The sequence below is a fragment of the Taudactylus pleione genome, unplaced genomic scaffold, assembly GCF_031769625.1.
Source record: "Taudactylus pleione unplaced genomic scaffold, aTauple2 ptg001060l, whole genome shotgun sequence".
Taxonomy (NCBI): Eukaryota; Metazoa; Chordata; class Amphibia; order Anura; family Myobatrachidae; genus Taudactylus; species Taudactylus pleione.
In genome coordinates this window covers 2578362-2595834 of record NW_028285461.1, presented here as the reverse complement: position 1 = coordinate 2595834, position 17473 = coordinate 2578362, and the positions used below count along the sequence as shown (strand labels likewise).

Below are 17473 nucleotides of genomic sequence, written 5' to 3'. Positions count from 1 at the left end.
CAGAAAAAAGCCATTACTTAGTGATAAAAATAAGAAGACATGATTTGAGTTTGCCATAAGGCATGTGGGCGACTCCCAAAATGTATGGAGGAAGGTGCTCTGGTCAGATGAGACTAAAAATTAACTTTTCGGCCACCAAGGAAAACGCTATGTCTGGTGCAAACCCAACACATCCCATCGCCCCAAGAACACCATCCCCACAATGAAAAATGGTGGTGGTAGTATCATGCTGTGGGGATGTTTTTCAGCAGCAGGGACTGGGTAACTGATTCGAGTTGAGGGAAAGATGGATGGTGCTAAATACAGGGATATTCTTGAGCAAAACCTGTTTCAGCCTGCCTGTGATTTGAGACTGGGATGGAGGTTCACCTTCCAGCAGGACAATGACCCGAAGAATACTGCTAAAGCAACACTCCAGTGGTTTAAGGGGAAACATTTAAATGTGTTGGAGTGGCCTAGTCAAAGACCAAATCTCAATCCAATTGAGAATCTGTAGTCAGTCTTGAAGATTCACAAGCGGAAACCATCCAACATGAAGGAGCTGGAGCAGTTTTGCCTTGAGGAATGGGCAAAAATCCCAGGGGCAAGATGTGGCAAGCTCATAGAGACTTATCCAAAGCGACTTGCAGCTGTAATTGCGGCAAAAGGTGGCTCGACAAAGTACAGACTTTAGGGGGGTGAATAGTTATGCATGCTGAAGTTTTCTGTTATGTTGTCCTAAATGTTGTTTGATTCACAATATAAAAAAAACACAACTTCACAGTTGTAGGCATGTTCTGTGAATGAAATGATGCACACCTTAAAAACAATCCATTTTAATTCCAGGTTGTCAGGCAACAAAATATGAAAAATGCAAAGGGGGGTGAATACTTTTGCAAGGCACTGTATAAGATAAGCAGCACATTAGCATAGGTTAGCATTGCTGCAGTCTGTAAGACTTAAGCTAGGTGCACACTATGCGAGTTTTTGATCATAACGATAATTGGGACGATTTTTCGGCAAAATCCCGATCCCGATATCTGTGCTACACACTATACAACCATGGCCAAAAGTTTTGAGAAAGACACAAGTATTGGTTTTCACAAAGTTTGCTGCTTCGGTGTTTTTAGACCTGTTTGTCAGATGTTACTATGGTATACTGAAGTAACATTACAAGCTTTTTTTTTTTATTGACAATTACATTAAGTTTATGCAAAGAGACAATATTTACAGTGTTGACCCTTCTTTTCCAAGACCTCTACAATTCGCCCTGGCATGCTGTCAATCAACTTCTGGGCCACATACTGATGGCCGCCCATTCTTGAATAATCAATGCTTGCAGTTTGTCAGAATTTGTGGGTTTTTGTTGGTCCACCCGCCTCTTGAGGATTGACCACAAGTTCTCAATGGGATTAAGGTCTGGCTGATTCCTGGCCATGGACCCAAAATGTAGATGTTTTGTTCCCCCGAGCCACTTAGTTATCGCTTTTGCCTTATGGCAAGGTGCTCCATCATGCTGGAAAAGGCATTGTTCATCACCAAACTGTTCTTGGATGGTTGGGAGAAATTGCTCTTGGAGGATGTTTTGGTATCATTCGTTATTCATGGCTGTGTTCTTAGGCAAAAGTGATGCCACTCCCTTTGCTGAGAAGCAACCTCATACATGAATGGTCTCAGGATGCTTTACTGTTGGTATGACACAAGACTGATGATAGCGCTCACCTTTCCTTCTCCGAACAGGTGTTTTTCCAGATGCCCCAAACAATCTGATAGGGGATTCATCAGAGAAAATAACTTTACCCCAGTCCTCAGCAATCCAATCCCTGTACCTTTTGCAGAATATCAGTCTGTCCCTGATGTTTTTCCTGGAGAAAAGTGGCTTCTTTGCTGACCTTGACACCAGGCCATCCTCCAAAAGTGTTTGCCTCACTGTGCGTGAAGATGCACTCACACCTGCCTGCTGCCATTCCTGAGCAAGATCTGCACTGGTGGTGCCCCAATCCCACAGCTGAATCAACTTTAGGAGACGGTCCTAGCGCTTGCTGGACGTTCTTGGGCGCCTTGAAGCCTTCTTTACAATTATTGAACGTCTCTCCTTGAATTTCTTGATGATCCGATAAATGGTTGATTTAGGTGCAATCTTACTAGCAGCAATATCCTTGCCTGTGAAGCCCTTTCTGTGCAAAGCAATGATGTCTGAGTAAGAATAACACGTGCAATCAGCATGACAGAGTGATCTCCAGCCTTGTCCTCGTCAACATTCTCACCTGTGTTAACGAGAGAATCACTGATATGATGTCAGCTGGTCCTTTTGTGGCAGGGCTGAAATGCAGTGGAAATGTTGTTTTTGGAATTAAGGACCTTATTCAGACCCGCTCGCTCCATACGTATGCAAATTCGGGAAGGATGGCGATCACATGGCAAGGCATTAGCACGCCCACTATGTCTTGGCGTGCGATCGCTTTGTGTATGCAGACGCCCACCAGCCAGTCTGAAGACGCCCACTTGCGCATGTCATCTCCAGGAAGTGTATGCAACCATCGGTACATCGAGTACCATCGGAAGCAAATGCAGCGCATGACTATACCCTACCACAAGCACTTCTGTGTAAAATTCAACCAAGTGACGTGTACTATGACGCCGCCTCTTAATTATGCCTCTAAAACGGCGTTAAAATGCTCAGGCACGCCTGCGTTCACACCTCCACTACCCTATTTTTTAAGACCAGCCCCTGTTGCCACCCACAAACGGCTTCTCCTGTCACTCATTCAGCCGGGCTGTCTATGCGCGGCGAGCAGCCTGCGTGTGAACGCTTCCTAGAGAGCGGGTCTGAATCAGGTCCTAAGTTCATTGTCATGGCAAAGAGGGACTTTGCAATTCATCTGATCACTCTTCATGACATTCTGGAGTATATGCAAATTGCCACCTTAAAAACTGAAGCAGCAGACTCTGTGATGACCAAAACTTGTGTCATTCTCAAAAATTTTGGACATGACTGTACGATTTAAATGAAATACCTGGTGAATTTCAGTGATTATTTTGTACACTCACAAGTATAATGAGGTAATCAGGGAAAAGCAGAGGACAAATAGGCAGATTATTGAGAATGCCCACACATTACACAATATCGGGAAATTGAGGCAGAGATATTCGATAATGACTGACAGATCGGATAAACGAAGGAATGCGTTTGTGTATGTTTTCTAACCATTTTATCAGTGATTATTGGCAAATCGGCCCAATAATTGTATAGTGTGTAGGAAGCTTTACCTCTAGATCCTGGAGCTTCTTGGGCACACAGCCATAGCCATAAGTGTCCCGGAGAGCAGTGGCCATTTTCTTGTAGCACCCATCCTTCTTCTGCCCAGTGTTTCCTCCATGGTTGAAGAGCAATGACACTGTGTCGTGTCCACACGGCCCGGCTTAAGGGAAATTGCTAGACTCTTCAGGGAGATCGTCACTATTTCAGGGAGTTTTCATGACAGTCATGGAGAGGCAGCAAGTATGCTCTAAAGGTCACATTGCTAAGCAATTGCTCTGCGAGTCTCCTCCTTTTAGATACAGACTTTGACAGTGTATCGAACACCTGGGTATTGGGTCATGGTTAACCCTGGTTGCCAGGAGAATCCAATGCAAAATTTAAAAAGTATTTCATAAAGAGATATATACATATATTTTTTTTTTGCATTGAATGAATTAATATAAAATGTTTACACTGTTCTCATTAGGCCTGATGCTGAATTGACTTCCTCCTACTCCCGCCTCCAAGATTTTGCCCGTGATGCTCCCTACCTATGGAACTCTCTCCCTCTCCCCATCACTCTCCACAATCCTTCAAATGCGCTCTCAAGACCCACTACTTCATCAAAGCCTTCCAGCTCTCATCCTAACTCGTTGCTATATGCTCCTTCTGCCTTGTCTACCCCATCTGTGTCACGCCTGTCTGTCTGCCCCTCCCCTTTATAATGTAAGCGCTCACAAGCAGGGCCCTCTACCCTCTTGTATTTCTCTTTACTTAAACTTTCATCTACTCCTCACTCCCCACTAGGGCACCTATTATTTGGTTGTTTACACCCTCTTGTTTATTTGAGTGCTATCATCGCTAATGTTGCACTGTATATAAACCTTGTCCTTGTGCTGCATTGTATTGTACTGTAAGTCACTGGTTTCTTGTTCACTTATTTATGTACTTTGTAAGGAGCTGCGGAACACTTGTAGCACCATATAAATAAAGGATAATAATATTAGTTTCACCACTGAATGAGGCAAGTGTTGAATAGAATTTAAGAAATGGTTTCCATATATACAAATTATAACTGAATTGGAACAATGACCAGTGAAAACGCAGGTTTCAATGGTGCCAGTCCACAGATATTTTTGTTGTTGTCATATTGAATTTTTGAAAAATATGGTTACTTACACACAGTATAAAACCCCACCTGGTGGTCACAATTGGTACTGCAGCTTATATATATTTTTTTAGAAAATGCTTTATGTTGTTTAATATAAGCCCTGCATTGTTCCCAGAATAGCCTAAGCACATTTTGTATACAAAAAATATGGTTACTTATGCACAGTATAAAACCCCCACCTGGTGGTCACAATTGGTACTGCAGCTTGTATATACATTTTTAGAAAATGCTGTATGTTGTTTAATATAAGCCCTGCTTTGTTCCCAGAATAGCCTAAGCACATTTTGTATAAAAAAATGAAAACAAACCCTGGACGTCATTATTCAGAATTGTCTGTTTGATAAAACATTTGGGTCATATAACATATACCTTTTATTTGTTTTTAGGGGATAACAAAAAATAATTTAAAGAGAACATTCTGACATTTCTCGATTTACATCCTGTCTGTGAAGTGTCCTTATGATTCTTTTACGCTCTCGCTAGAAGACGTGTCCAATTTATCTGAAAGTGGTCGTGCACTTTGACGGCATCGTGTGATTGCGGCAACGACTGCTGTATAGAAGGGTTTCCCCATTTCCTCTAAACGTGGCACCAGCAGTTATGTCTCTGTTAATTCCCGCAGCTATAAGATAGGCTTCCACCTCGCACATAAAATAACATTGCACGGCCTGCTCTGACCTATGTACAGCATTGCAGACACTCAGATGTTCCACGAAGGCCAATGACATCGAAGATAACATCTCAATCTGGCCAATAAGTAGGATATATTTAACAGAGCTTACAGTGCATGGAATAAAAAGGACTCAAGGTCACCCATTGCCTGCTACACATTGGGTGCATCCGTTCTGCTTGCCTTACCAAAATGACAATCCACTATATGAATTCACTGGAAAATATGGTCATCAATGAGGTACTCGGGTCCCGGCTGACATTGGTGTTGCCATATAAATGGATGCCTCTATTCTGTAGAGGTGATTGGTGCATGGCTGTATCTACTTCACCAGTAATTTTGTACCCCAGTTTTCGGATATCGCCAACAAGTCATGTTTTCAGAATAACCCTCTGTGGGAAGAGGTGCGATAGCAACCAACCCACTTCTGTGATTTATCTAACAGTCTTTAAAATGACAATTAGAAGCTGTTTGGTTGATTTGGGCAACTATTCCACTGTATCTCTCCCCAAAGCTTGATACATCTCCTTCTCAGTCAGTTAGTAGATTAACTTGCCCACACATCTTTAAGAAAATCCTGAAAACATGACCCGTTGGTTGAACGTGAGCAGGTTTCGGAAACAATGTAATTTATTCCACATTACTTAAGATTTGTAACTTGAAGAGGCTTTGGGCTGCCTTAAGGTGCCACACTAACACCTCGTTCCATGCTACTTGGAATGAAGTAGCGATAAGGTAGTTACTGAGATCATTTATAACAAGAATTCATCGCCCTTAGCAGTGATCATGCAGAAATAATGACTGACATTTCATCTTTTTGTCCGTATGGGCTATGTAAAATACTATGTCGTGGTCCAAGGAGTAATGTCACTCAGTAGGTAGTTACTTTATCATGTATCTGTAAGTGTCTAAAGCTGCTCTGGTCCAAACTGGTCTTTATTAGGCAAATGTGAATCAGTGGCTTTTAAACCTACCCGGGGTCACCAGTCAGGTATTGCTCATGTCCTGCTATTCGCTATCTCTTCCCACATGTTTGTACTAACTTGATGAAGAAAGCCTGTGTGTGGGGTGGTATTATTTGGCTTGAAAGGATTCCAAATGGGACAATTATATCAAAATTGGTCAAGTAAGAAGAAAACACCCCACTTATTAATTTTGTTTTGTTTTTAAGCAAAGTTTTGCATTCCAAAGTGTCCCAGTTTCCGGATTTTGGAATATTCAACGTACAATATCTATTTTCCCAACATTCATACTTCTTACAGAGACTGGCTTAAATAATATTATTACTTCTAGATTGATATAATTGTTTTCAGATATTGCCACCAAAAATGGAATTTGGGTGCCCTTTAGAAACTGGCCAAACGCTGTAACCGTGTGGTGTTCTAATGCCCTAAATATGGGTAACCTTGAGTACTTATACTGCAGAACCATGTGGCTCCTCAGTGGTTTGCTGAGCATCATGGGATATGTGATTCTTCACAACCTGGAATGCCAACAGTGGATCCTCATATTTTTTTTTTTAATCTTCACAAAGTATAATTTCTTGAAAAGAGTCAAAATGTATAGAAGCTGTAATAGATAATTGTGACCCCACTGAACTGAGTTTAGATGACTGCTTCATGAACAGGTTAAAGAAACACTGATTCAACAGTTTATTTTTACCATTAGATGCTTAGCCTGAGTTATCCTGAACTGTAGTATAGTCTTTCCATTTAGTTGGATGGGAAAGACCAGTATAAAGGTCAGGTGTTTCAACTGTACACAGGAAAAAAAACCAGGCTCTCAGGAGGACATAAATGAGGTTCAGGGCTCTCCAGAACCAGCAAGAAAACGGTTTCAGAAACAGAACTGTTCTCAACTCCAGACAATCCCATCCATGTGGTTGGCAGTGGTTTTGTGGATGGCAATATTCCAGAAGAGAGAGAGAATATCACACCAATGGTCAGCGTAGAATTGACTTGCAGAAAAGCTCAGGGCGGCAGGTAAATTGTCATACAGGATATGGTTAGTTTGGGCTACAACTCTGAAATGGTCCCTTTGAAACCATGAATGAAGCACAGTTCACCTAAAGGCAGCAGAAACATAGGAGAAGCGAAGTATTGATAAGTTAGCTATGTCACGGACCAATCAATGCTCTCCAGGATTGGAACGGCATCTGCAGGAGGAACACTTGCATTAGTCCAAAAGGTAGTTCCGAGCAGAGGCCATCGGGTAACTGGATCCATGATTTTACTTTCCTGGTAAACATCTAGTCATTACTCCCCAAAGGATGTGTGTGGTTCGTTAACATATGGTGTTTCCATTTGTTCACTGTAGATGGACAATTCCAGCCTTTTTTGTTTTTACTGTCTTTAAAAACGTTAATTTACTTACGCGTGTCCTTCAAAACAGGACTTGTTTTAACGATAGTGCCGATTGCATTAGACTCATGTCTTCTTGCAATCCTGTGGCTAAACAAGTACATTTCATTAACGCAGATAACAAAGAACTCTTAAGCCCCGGATATTCACAGTCTTTTCTTTCGCCATAAGAAGTAAAACAATCCCAGACAAGGTAAAACTACTGAAGCCTATCTGGCCATACCGATATTCCTGTACTGACACATGAGTAAATGTTTGAAGGTCTTTTTGAAAGTGGCATTACACAGCGCATAGCAAGCTGGGTTTATTGTGCTGTTTACATAGCAAAGCCAGTAGCCTATGTACCACACAGTTTCAGGGATGCAAGTCTCACAAAATGTGTTTATCAGGACCATCACATTGTAAGGCGTCCAGGTGAGAATGAAGGCTAATAGTATGGCAAAGATGGTCCTGGTGACTTTCTTCTCCCTCGCTGCCATTTGTCTTTTTTTCCTCACTTGGTTGCGGGCAATACTAGCAAACTTCCTTGCCACGTTGGCTGGACGTGTGTTGGGCAGAGATGAGTCTTGGTGAAGAGGAATTGCACATTCGGGAACTATCTCAATAGCTGTCACACACTCATTGCCTGTCTGCTTGGTGACTATCTTGATTTTAGACCACTTCGAAGCCGCATTGACCCTTGGGTGCAATGACTGCAAGCTCTGAGTGGGAGCCAAGACGACGCCAGGAGAGGGATCACTCGATAACTGCTTCTCCTGAGGGTTATTGGTCATGCTAGCTGTACTAGATTCATTGGAGGTCTCTTTTTCTTCCACAGTTTGAAGGTTGGTCAAGGACTTCTCTATTTTCCCATTCCTCACTCCATTCTTCTCTTCAGCTTTTACTTCCACAGCCTCTATTTTAGGAGGACTCTGGATCTGTTTGATTAGAGGGCTTTTCATGGAACTTTCTGGTTTCTTTTTCTTCTCCGGTCGGGTCTCAGGACAGTGCCTGCGGACCCGGCTCTTGCTTGCCAATGAAATGTGAATATACAGTATAGTCATGATGACCACAGGCAGATAGAAGGCAGCTATGGCTGTACCAAACGTTACTGCTGGGTTGGAGAGAAATTGGATGTAGCATTCCCTGTCTTTCACTGTCCTTTCACCCACGATGAACTGCCAGAAGAGGATGGCGGGTGCCCAAAGTGCGAACGAAAGAAGCCAAGCGGCTGCAATCATTAACCCTGCCATCTTGGTGGTTCTTCGAGCGGGATAGGTCAGTGGTTTGGTAACACAAAAATACCGGTCAAAGCTTATGATGAGGAGATTCATTACAGAAGCATTGCTGACCACATAGTCCAGCGCCAGCCACAGGTCACACACAATGGGTCCAAGTGGCCAGTAGCCCTTAATGATGTATACCGAGTATAGATTCATGGAGAAAACGCCAATGATCAGATCAGCACAGGCCAGGCTGAAGAGAAAATAATTGTTCACCGTCTGTAGTTGGCGGTTGACCTTGATGGAGAGCATGACCAAGATGTTACCCACCACTGTGACCAAGCTGAGCGAACCCGTCACTGTGGCGATGAAGATCATCTCCATTGTTTGGTACTTCCCAGGAAACAGCGTCGTATCATTGGATGTTTGGGTAGGAAGACTTGTCGAATTTTTCCAGGTATCGTTTTCCATCGTCATTGGCCAATGAGGGTCAGAGAGATTATAGAAAAACTCTATGGAAAGAAGAGAAGAAAGAGAGAGAGAGAAAAAAAAAGTTAAAATACATTTTCACAAGTATCGTCATCTAGGGAATTCAACTCAAAGACATGGAGTGTACTGTCAGCCAAGTCGTTTAGAACGTTGTTGTGAAGTTTGGACGTGTTCCATGGTCCTGGTATAATGGTTTTCAAAGATGATAGGAATGAGTATCTTGGGTCATTGTTATTAGTTAATTAGCGTGTCGCATTAATGAGCATGACAGTTTCTCTAGTCCCAAAGCACAGAAGCTGTACTATTTCTGTACAAAGTGCCAGTGTGGGGGAATGCATTGAAGACTCGGGAGATAATCATTATTTAGAAACGGTAAACTTTCAAAAATGAATGTCTGTGAGGAGAAAAATAATGCCCAATATTTACTATGTATGATTTTTTACTAGATTTTAATGAATGTAATTACAGTCAGGTAACATTACCACAGTCCCAAGGGCTTTTTAGTAGGGACTACACAAAAAAAGTCTGAAAACATAAATCCATACAAAAAAAATAAATAAAAAGCAACATTAATTTTAAAGTGTCCCTTTTTAAGTACCAGTGTTCAAGGGAATGAAGCCGCTGGACTCACTGAGTACTAGTGGCTACACTGAGGCATAAGTACCCTGGTGCCTTATGCCTCAGTGATGTCACAAGTTTTTGGTGATCGGCTGCATTCTATTGGTCCAGGCCATAAAATGGCTGCCGTTATTGTGTGCAGAGAATAAGTTCATTTTAAATAGGAAACGTCTAAAGAATGGGGTACACTCCTATCTAGGGTAAGGAAAAAAAACCCATTACAGGTAAAACGATTGTCGACATCTAAAGATGAAATATAAGTTAAACTATTACTTTAAATAATGCACATAAATATCTGCAACATTTGGAAATACTTGTGTAGAGATGAATAGGGGCAGAGGGTCATTTTCCTTTGCACCTCAAGCTTCCTGAACAGGTGTCTGTTTGGACCCAATGTCGTTATTAATAGATGTTCAGCAGTTATGGGAGGTCCAGGTGAGGTGGAGCATATTATTAACATTACAGAGCATTGTTGGGATGGTGAGACACACTGAATTTCCATGTAAGAAAAACAAACAAGCGGTCAGACATTTTTAATATCTTTTATCACACGGCCGATGAAACATAAAATGACATATCACCCACAGTAATACCTAAAAATCCATTCTCCTATAAGCTTATTACACAATTTTATATGATAACAGTGGTTAGTAACACATCCAGTGATACTAATTATTGCAAAAGGCCTCTTTAATAGACAGCATACAGTATATTGCGTTTACTATGTTAATGTGCAAAGTCCCAAAGGCATGTGTGCCTCAAGCAGCTAATCCATTTTTCAATATCTTATATAAAAGTCAAGTTTAATAGCTTGCAATGATCCGCTCAAAGAATGAATCTCATCGATAGACAGCAAATAGTGTTAGTCAGATGTTAGTAAATTGTTATACTCTATCTCTTCTGCCGAACATTTAAACTCCTTAAAGGATCCTCCTGTAGTAATAAGCAATCAACCCGATTGTCTAGCAAAATAACCAGTCTCTTACCCCCCGACTGCTGGTGTTTCCTATGATGCTGCTATCCGGTGTTCAATATAAATTCAATAGCAAAACTGGTATTACAAAGTTCCCAACAGCGTTCTCACCGGGCCGTGACCACACTCAGGGCCTGATTCAGACCCGGTCGCAAGCGCTGAGCGCTCGCAACTGGGTCGATGGTGGCCCAGAGCGCATGCCCGGCTCCGTCGTGCGCATGCGCGAGACCCGGATAGCGACGGGCAATGCGTTGCTCCAGGTCTCGCACCAAAGGGGGCGTGCTGTCGATGTTGAGTGACAGCACGCCCCCTTTGGTGGGGGGCCGGGGGGGGGGGGGGGGGTGGCTGCCCAAACGGAGGCGTTCCCATGTGAACGCCTACCGTTTGGGGCTGCACCACTGACATCACAAGTGATGTCAGTGGAGAGATTCCGGCTCTGTTAGAACCTAAATCTCTCTGGGGCAAGCCTGATGGTCGCGATGGTCTTGACCATCGCGACCATCTTCCTGGCCGCTCGCTATAGCTGTGGGTGGTTACCCACAGCTATGCGAGCGACCAGGAGGCCGTTCTAAAAAAAAAAAAAAAAAAAAAAGACCGGCCCTGATTCAGAGCGAGCGATCTGTCAGAGCGACCGGCTCTGAATCAGGGCCTCAGTGCATTACTGAGCAACTACTGAATGGAAGGAAAAGCACATGAGGGAAGAAGGCCCTGCTCGTGAGAGCTTACAGTCTAAAGTGGAGGGGCAGACAGACAGGGGTAACACAGAGAAGAGAGACGGTGAGCAAGGAGAAGAGGCTTAGGATGAGAGCTGGGAGGCTATGATAAAGAAATGGGTATTAAAAGCCCATTTGAAATGTTGTAGACGGGTGGAGAGAGTCTGAGAGGGAGAGAGTTCCAGTGGTAGGGAGCAGCATGGGCAAAATTATGGAGGCGGAAGTGGGAGGAAGTATTTTGAAGGAGAGGCTGCGTCTATTTGTGAAGCGAAGTGGGCAGGCGGGAGTGTGGTTTGAGATGAGGTCAGTGATGCAAACAGGAGAGGTTTGGGAGAGGGACTCATTCAGCTGTGCTCTGCTGAGCGCAGGTTCCCGATAGTTGGGAATCTGCATGTGCAAGTCCTGCGTGATCAGACACAGACTGTCAGTGATGCAGGAGATATTTCTGAGATCGAAATGGAGGACTGGGAAAGGTATTGATTGTGTGGTTTGAAGGAGAGGGAGGAGTCCAGGAGAACTCCAAGACAGCGCTCTCTTGGGCTAGGGGAGATAATGGTGCTGTTAATAGATAATGTAATTGCGGGAGGTGATGTTATATAGGAGGGTGGAAAGATTGTCAGCTCAGTCCTAGATTTGTGCACCATATACAGATCTTTCCTCTCTTGCTTCTACTCCTATCAAACCATCTGTGGTAGCACCCCCTGATACATACATAAATTCATATATATTAAAATTGACAAATAGGGGGTTTCCTTTCTTCTGTAATAACCATTTATAGTTCCTGTGCAATAGATTTTTCTATATTAGCTACAGTCCTAGATTTGTTAAGTTTAAGAAATCGCTGGGACATCCAGGAAGAGATAGCAGAGAGACAGTTGGAGATATGAGCCAGAAGAGAGGGGTGAGATCAGGTGAGGAAAGGTAGATCTGAGTATCATCAGCATAGAGATGATATTGGAGGTCAAAAGAGCTGATGAGTTCACCTAGAGAGGACGTATAGAGGGAGAATAGGAGAGGTCCAAGAACAGAACCTTGATGGCTAGACGACTGGATCAGAGCATCTTCAGTGTTCCTGGTGTGCAGTGGTTAGTACCTACAAAAAGTAGCCCATAGAAGGACAACCAGTAAACCATCAATATGGGCGCCCAAGGCTCATTGGTGCGCGTAGGGAGTGAAGGCTAGCCCGTCTGGTCCTACTGTAGCACAAATTGGTAAATACGTTAACGCTGGATATGATAGAAAAGTATCACACTGCTGAGTAGTCAAAGTGCCCATGCTGACCCTTGTCCACCGCTGAAAAGCACCTACAATGGGCACTTGAGCGTCAGAACTAGACCATAGAGTGACGGAAGAAGGCGGCCCGGTCTGATGAATCGCGTTTTCTTTTACATAATGGCCGGGTGCATGCGCGATGTTTACCTGGGGAAGATACGGCACCAGGATGCACTATGGGAAGAAGGCAAGCCGGGCGAAGGCAGTGTGATGTTCTGGGCAATGTTGACTTGGTCGCCAAATTCCCCAGATCTCAATCCAATCGAACATCTTTGGGATGTGCTGGAAAAACAAGTCCGAGCCATGGAGGCCCTGCCTCACAACTTACTGAACAAGGTGATTTTTTAAATTCTAAATCACACTGTCATTGTAATAGTAGTTTTTGACAATTAAACATTTTATGAAATGTTACCATTTGTGTTCAACTATGTTTTGGTATATTTATTGATTTTATTTACTTTACCTGCTTAATTTATTTTTCCTGTGAGAGAAAAGATGTCAGTCAGCCATATCTGTGTTTGAGAAGAGCAAGGCCGGATTAACACATGGGGCGGATAGAGCTCCAGGCCCCCCATGAAAAAGGCAAAAAACCCCAAAATACTTTTCTTGTCACAAGCTGCCAGCAGCTGTCCTCCTAAACCCCTCCCATATAAACCCTTCAGGGCCGCCATCATGCTCCCCCTACACGCTCGGTAGAACATCTTTGTTTTGTCCTGGGCAATACAAGGCGGCGCACTGAAGGCTTCACAAGCCCTTCCTGTGCCGCATGATGTCACATGGGTACCGCCCACCACTGCGCCGACAAGTCCAACTGGAGAGAATGAGCTCCAGAAAGGAGGCCCAGGACGTCACTACTCCACCAAGCAGCCAGGAGCAGCTCCAGATTTCCCGTAGGGATGGACATCGGAATGGTAACTAACCATCACATCAAAAGAATATGATGGTTAAAACTATATGACTGGTGTGAACAGGGGCAGAGCCCCACGGCACCCCCGTTCATGTCACTCCGAGATGCTGGGCTGCCCCCAGGCTCACCTAATACTGAATAGATGTTGTGCGCATACACACAGCATCTATTCTCCCACTACTCACCGCTCTCCCCCCACGCAGCCAGCCATTGAAAAGCTGCATCCGATGGCTGGCAACCATCGAATTCCCGGTATTTGATGCAAAATGTACTTCTATTGAATCGGAAACATTGATGGTTGCTAACCATCGGCTTCCGATGTCCATCCTTTATTTCCAGCTCCTCAAACTACCAAAAATACCTGCCTCTGCAATGTACTGTTAGCAACATGACATGGTGTTCAGTGGCAAACACAGGATTTCTAGAGGGGGGTTTCCAAATGCTTGATTTTAGAGCGAATGTGGCCAGTCCATGTAGAGGGCAGCATTAGTACTCAACCAGTTTTATTATGCGTCATACAAAGTGTATTGTGTGTCATAATTCCAGCATGTACAGGACCAGCGATCACAATAATCCATTAGATGCGTCTGTAAATTATCCTTCGTAAGCTGGATGTTTTTATTTTAGATGTGGGCACCATTCCAGACTGTTGGAGCAAGTCCGGGAGTCTGGGGGAGCAGCAGAAGAACCTAGACATATATGTACGTATTGGGCTCTATAGCAGTGCATCCCTAATAGTTCATGTTTTCCAGATCTCCTAGTTGGTGCACAGGTTATTTATTACTGTCTGATACATGTTAAAAGATCCACAGGTGGTGCTAATTACTTCATTTGCGATACTGAGAAGAACATGTAGCACTAGCAAAATTCTATTATATTACTATTTCTACTGTGGTCATGTGTGTGCTGGGGAGGGGGGTTTCCAGGCAGACGGAAACCCCCCCTGCGTTTGCCTATGCTGTTTATGATATTATCTCCCCACACCAAAAAAATATAACAGTTCAAATTTTATATTTATTAGCAAATATTGAGGTTTTCAGTATTAGAGGTGTTAAATCTGTGTATGTAACTAGGCTCACTTATACTCTTGGCATTACTAATGGATTCTAAAGAGTTTAGGATTCCAATAGAGAGCCATTGAGCTTATTGATGGCTGTGATACATGAATTAACTTTAATAATATAATGCAGAGGTTCCCAAACTCCACCATTACAGTCCACATTTTAAGGATATCCATGCTTGAGCACAGGTGACTTAATTAATACCTCAGTCAATTTGATTTAATCATCTGGACTCAAGCAGGGATGGACTTAAAACCTGGGCTGCAATGGCGTAGTTTGATATAATATGTAACCTAAGTCATACTTGCTGACTTCCACCCTCACCCGAGTCTCCGTGATCCCGCTAGGCCCCGCCCCCTCTGTGGCTGACCCCGCCTGCTCTATGCTGTCTCCGCCTTCATCATGGAACTGGGGAAAGTATCCTGCAGCGATACAGTGAGTGCCATAAATATACATGTAATATACAGTGCAATCTTTTATAATGTTTTATATTTAAGTTGGTTTATGTTTTTGCGCCATTACAGGGGCGTGGCTCATTGTTCAGCACCGATGTCTCCTCACTCATGATGCATTTAAAACATAAATGAGACAAATTGACCAGAATTTAAAGAGAAAAACATAAAACCTGTAAAAGAATACCCAGCATATATCTAGTCAGACTCACAACCCTTGAAACCCGGAAAAGAATGCCTTTAAAAACATCCAAATGTGAGCAGGCAGCTATACATGATGTGAGCAGCCATTTCTCTGCATTTACATAATATGGGTATGGCTGATACATTTGGTAAAAGCTGATTTACGGCGGACGGTTATGATTTTTGGAGGTCAAAGGGGGTGTGGTCTTGCATATGACTGTGCCAGATGGGGGTGTGATCTGAAGACGTGGCCTAATGTGGATCGACAGTATTTTACATTTTGGACTGCTAAGAGGTCTGAGCTCAGAAAATTGTTGTAGTTCCCTGTTGAGGTCAGTGAGGGGTGGTCTTTGAATGAAATTAGTTTACGCTCAACATTTCTGAAAAGTATTCCACAGGTAGCTGTAAACGAGGCAGTGTTGCCCATAGCAACTAATCAGATCAGTTTGTGTATATATTTGGTACAATTTCTAAAATGACAGGAATCTGGTTGCTATCGGCAGCACATAATTTTCTGCCATTATCAGTAGGACCGTTTTAATAAATGCCTCCTGTAATATTCAGAACACTGCACAAATGATACTGCTAGTATTTATCAACCTCTGATGAACCCCATTCTACATGAAAAGAACAAGCTAATTAGCCTACACCTCTGCACTAGCCAATTAAAAGTATACCATAGTTGCATTTTGCTACACTACCAGCAGATGGCAGTGTGACTCTTAATATAACAGACGATGCAAATTACAATATACGTATTGGCCTTTATCACTTGAGGAGTTTCATTGCATCTATGTCAGGGGTTCCCAACCACGGTCCTCAAGGCACACTAACAGTCCAGATTTTAAGGATAACCATACTTGAGCACAGGTGTGTTAATTAGTACCTTAGTTATTTTGATTTAACCATCCGTGCTCAATCATGGATAGCACTAAAACCTGGACTGTTCTATCTGCAGGATATTCCCTGAAAACTCCTATTTTCGGTGGATACCCACAAATATTAAGGATTACAAGAATGCATGAAGGAGAGACCGCAACAGATATCCCCATTCCTCCCCAGCAATGTCCGCCACACATGCGTGGTCCGCAGTAATGCACAGGTGTCCCAACAGAGGAGTGAAGTGACTCCTGATGTGGTCACTTCACTCCGAACACATAGCCGGGACGGGCTGTCCCTGCGTGTGACTTCTGATACATTATTTTACATTTCATACGGTAAATAATTTCTTATTGCCTCAAATAGCGGTGATAAAAAATGACATGTTACTTCATGGGATATATTTACTAAAGTGCAGGTTTTTGAAAGTGGAGATGTTGCCCATAGCAACCAATCAGATTCTACTTAACATTTATCTAGCACCGTCTAAAATAGCTACAATCGGATTGGTCGCCATCGGCAACATCTCCACTTTTAAAAACCCGCATGTTAGTAAATATACCCCTCTGAGTTCTTTACATTCCAGAAGAGGAGGTGATTATGCTGCCAGCAGCTATACAATATTAATCCCAGTTCTATCCGTTTTAGAAGATATTTTTTTACTGTCAGAATCATGGTTTTAAAGTTAAAAAAAACAAAAGAAAAACAAACAGTAACCACTTTATTACGATCCATAGGAGTAGTTATGTTTTTCTATTATGTTACCCTATCAATCACTTATCAGATGTCCGGTATGTAAAGCATATTTATTAGTGATAGCTGATCAATGCCGGTTTGATGAATGGAGACGGAAACCTTTTTGCTTTTTTATTTTTATCATCTCACTAAGGACCGGTCACAATTGAGTTTCCTAGACCGTCAGTTCCCCCCCCCGTGTACAATAGTAATAGTAAAAAAAAAAAAAAGTCCTAAAATTATTTAAAATCATTTAACAAGTTTAGAAAAGAGAGCAGAAGTCTCATTTGCACATTGGTTTGGATAAATAATAAGGGGTCTCTTTACTAAGCCTTGGATGGGGATAAAGTGAACGGAGATGACGTACCAACCGACCAGCTCCTGTCATTTTTCAAACACAGTCTTTGGCATGGCAGTTAGGAGCTGATTGGCTGGTACTTTACCTCTCTCCCAAGGCTTAGTAAATATACCCCTAAGTAACGGAGACAGAACTGTCAGAGACTTAACCTCACGGCCCAAAATGGTAACATATGCACATACAGGAAAAACGGGTCCAATTTTGGGTGCG

At 42.9% G+C, this 17473-nt stretch overlaps 1 protein-coding gene across 1 annotated transcript in view; it reads right to left on the bottom strand.

Annotated features, from left to right (window-relative positions):
• Positions 1–4766: 4766 nt before the first annotated feature.
• The window catches only part of CHRM4 (cholinergic receptor muscarinic 4), a 70772-nt gene continuing 58065 nt past the window's right edge, over positions 4767–17473 (bottom strand). The window contains exon 2 of the mRNA XM_088461473.1: positions 4767–9135. Within this exon, the coding sequence (XP_088317599.1) occupies positions 7631–9135 (1505 nt within the window). The 3' untranslated portion in view covers positions 4767–7630. The remainder of the gene's footprint in view (positions 9136–17473) is intronic.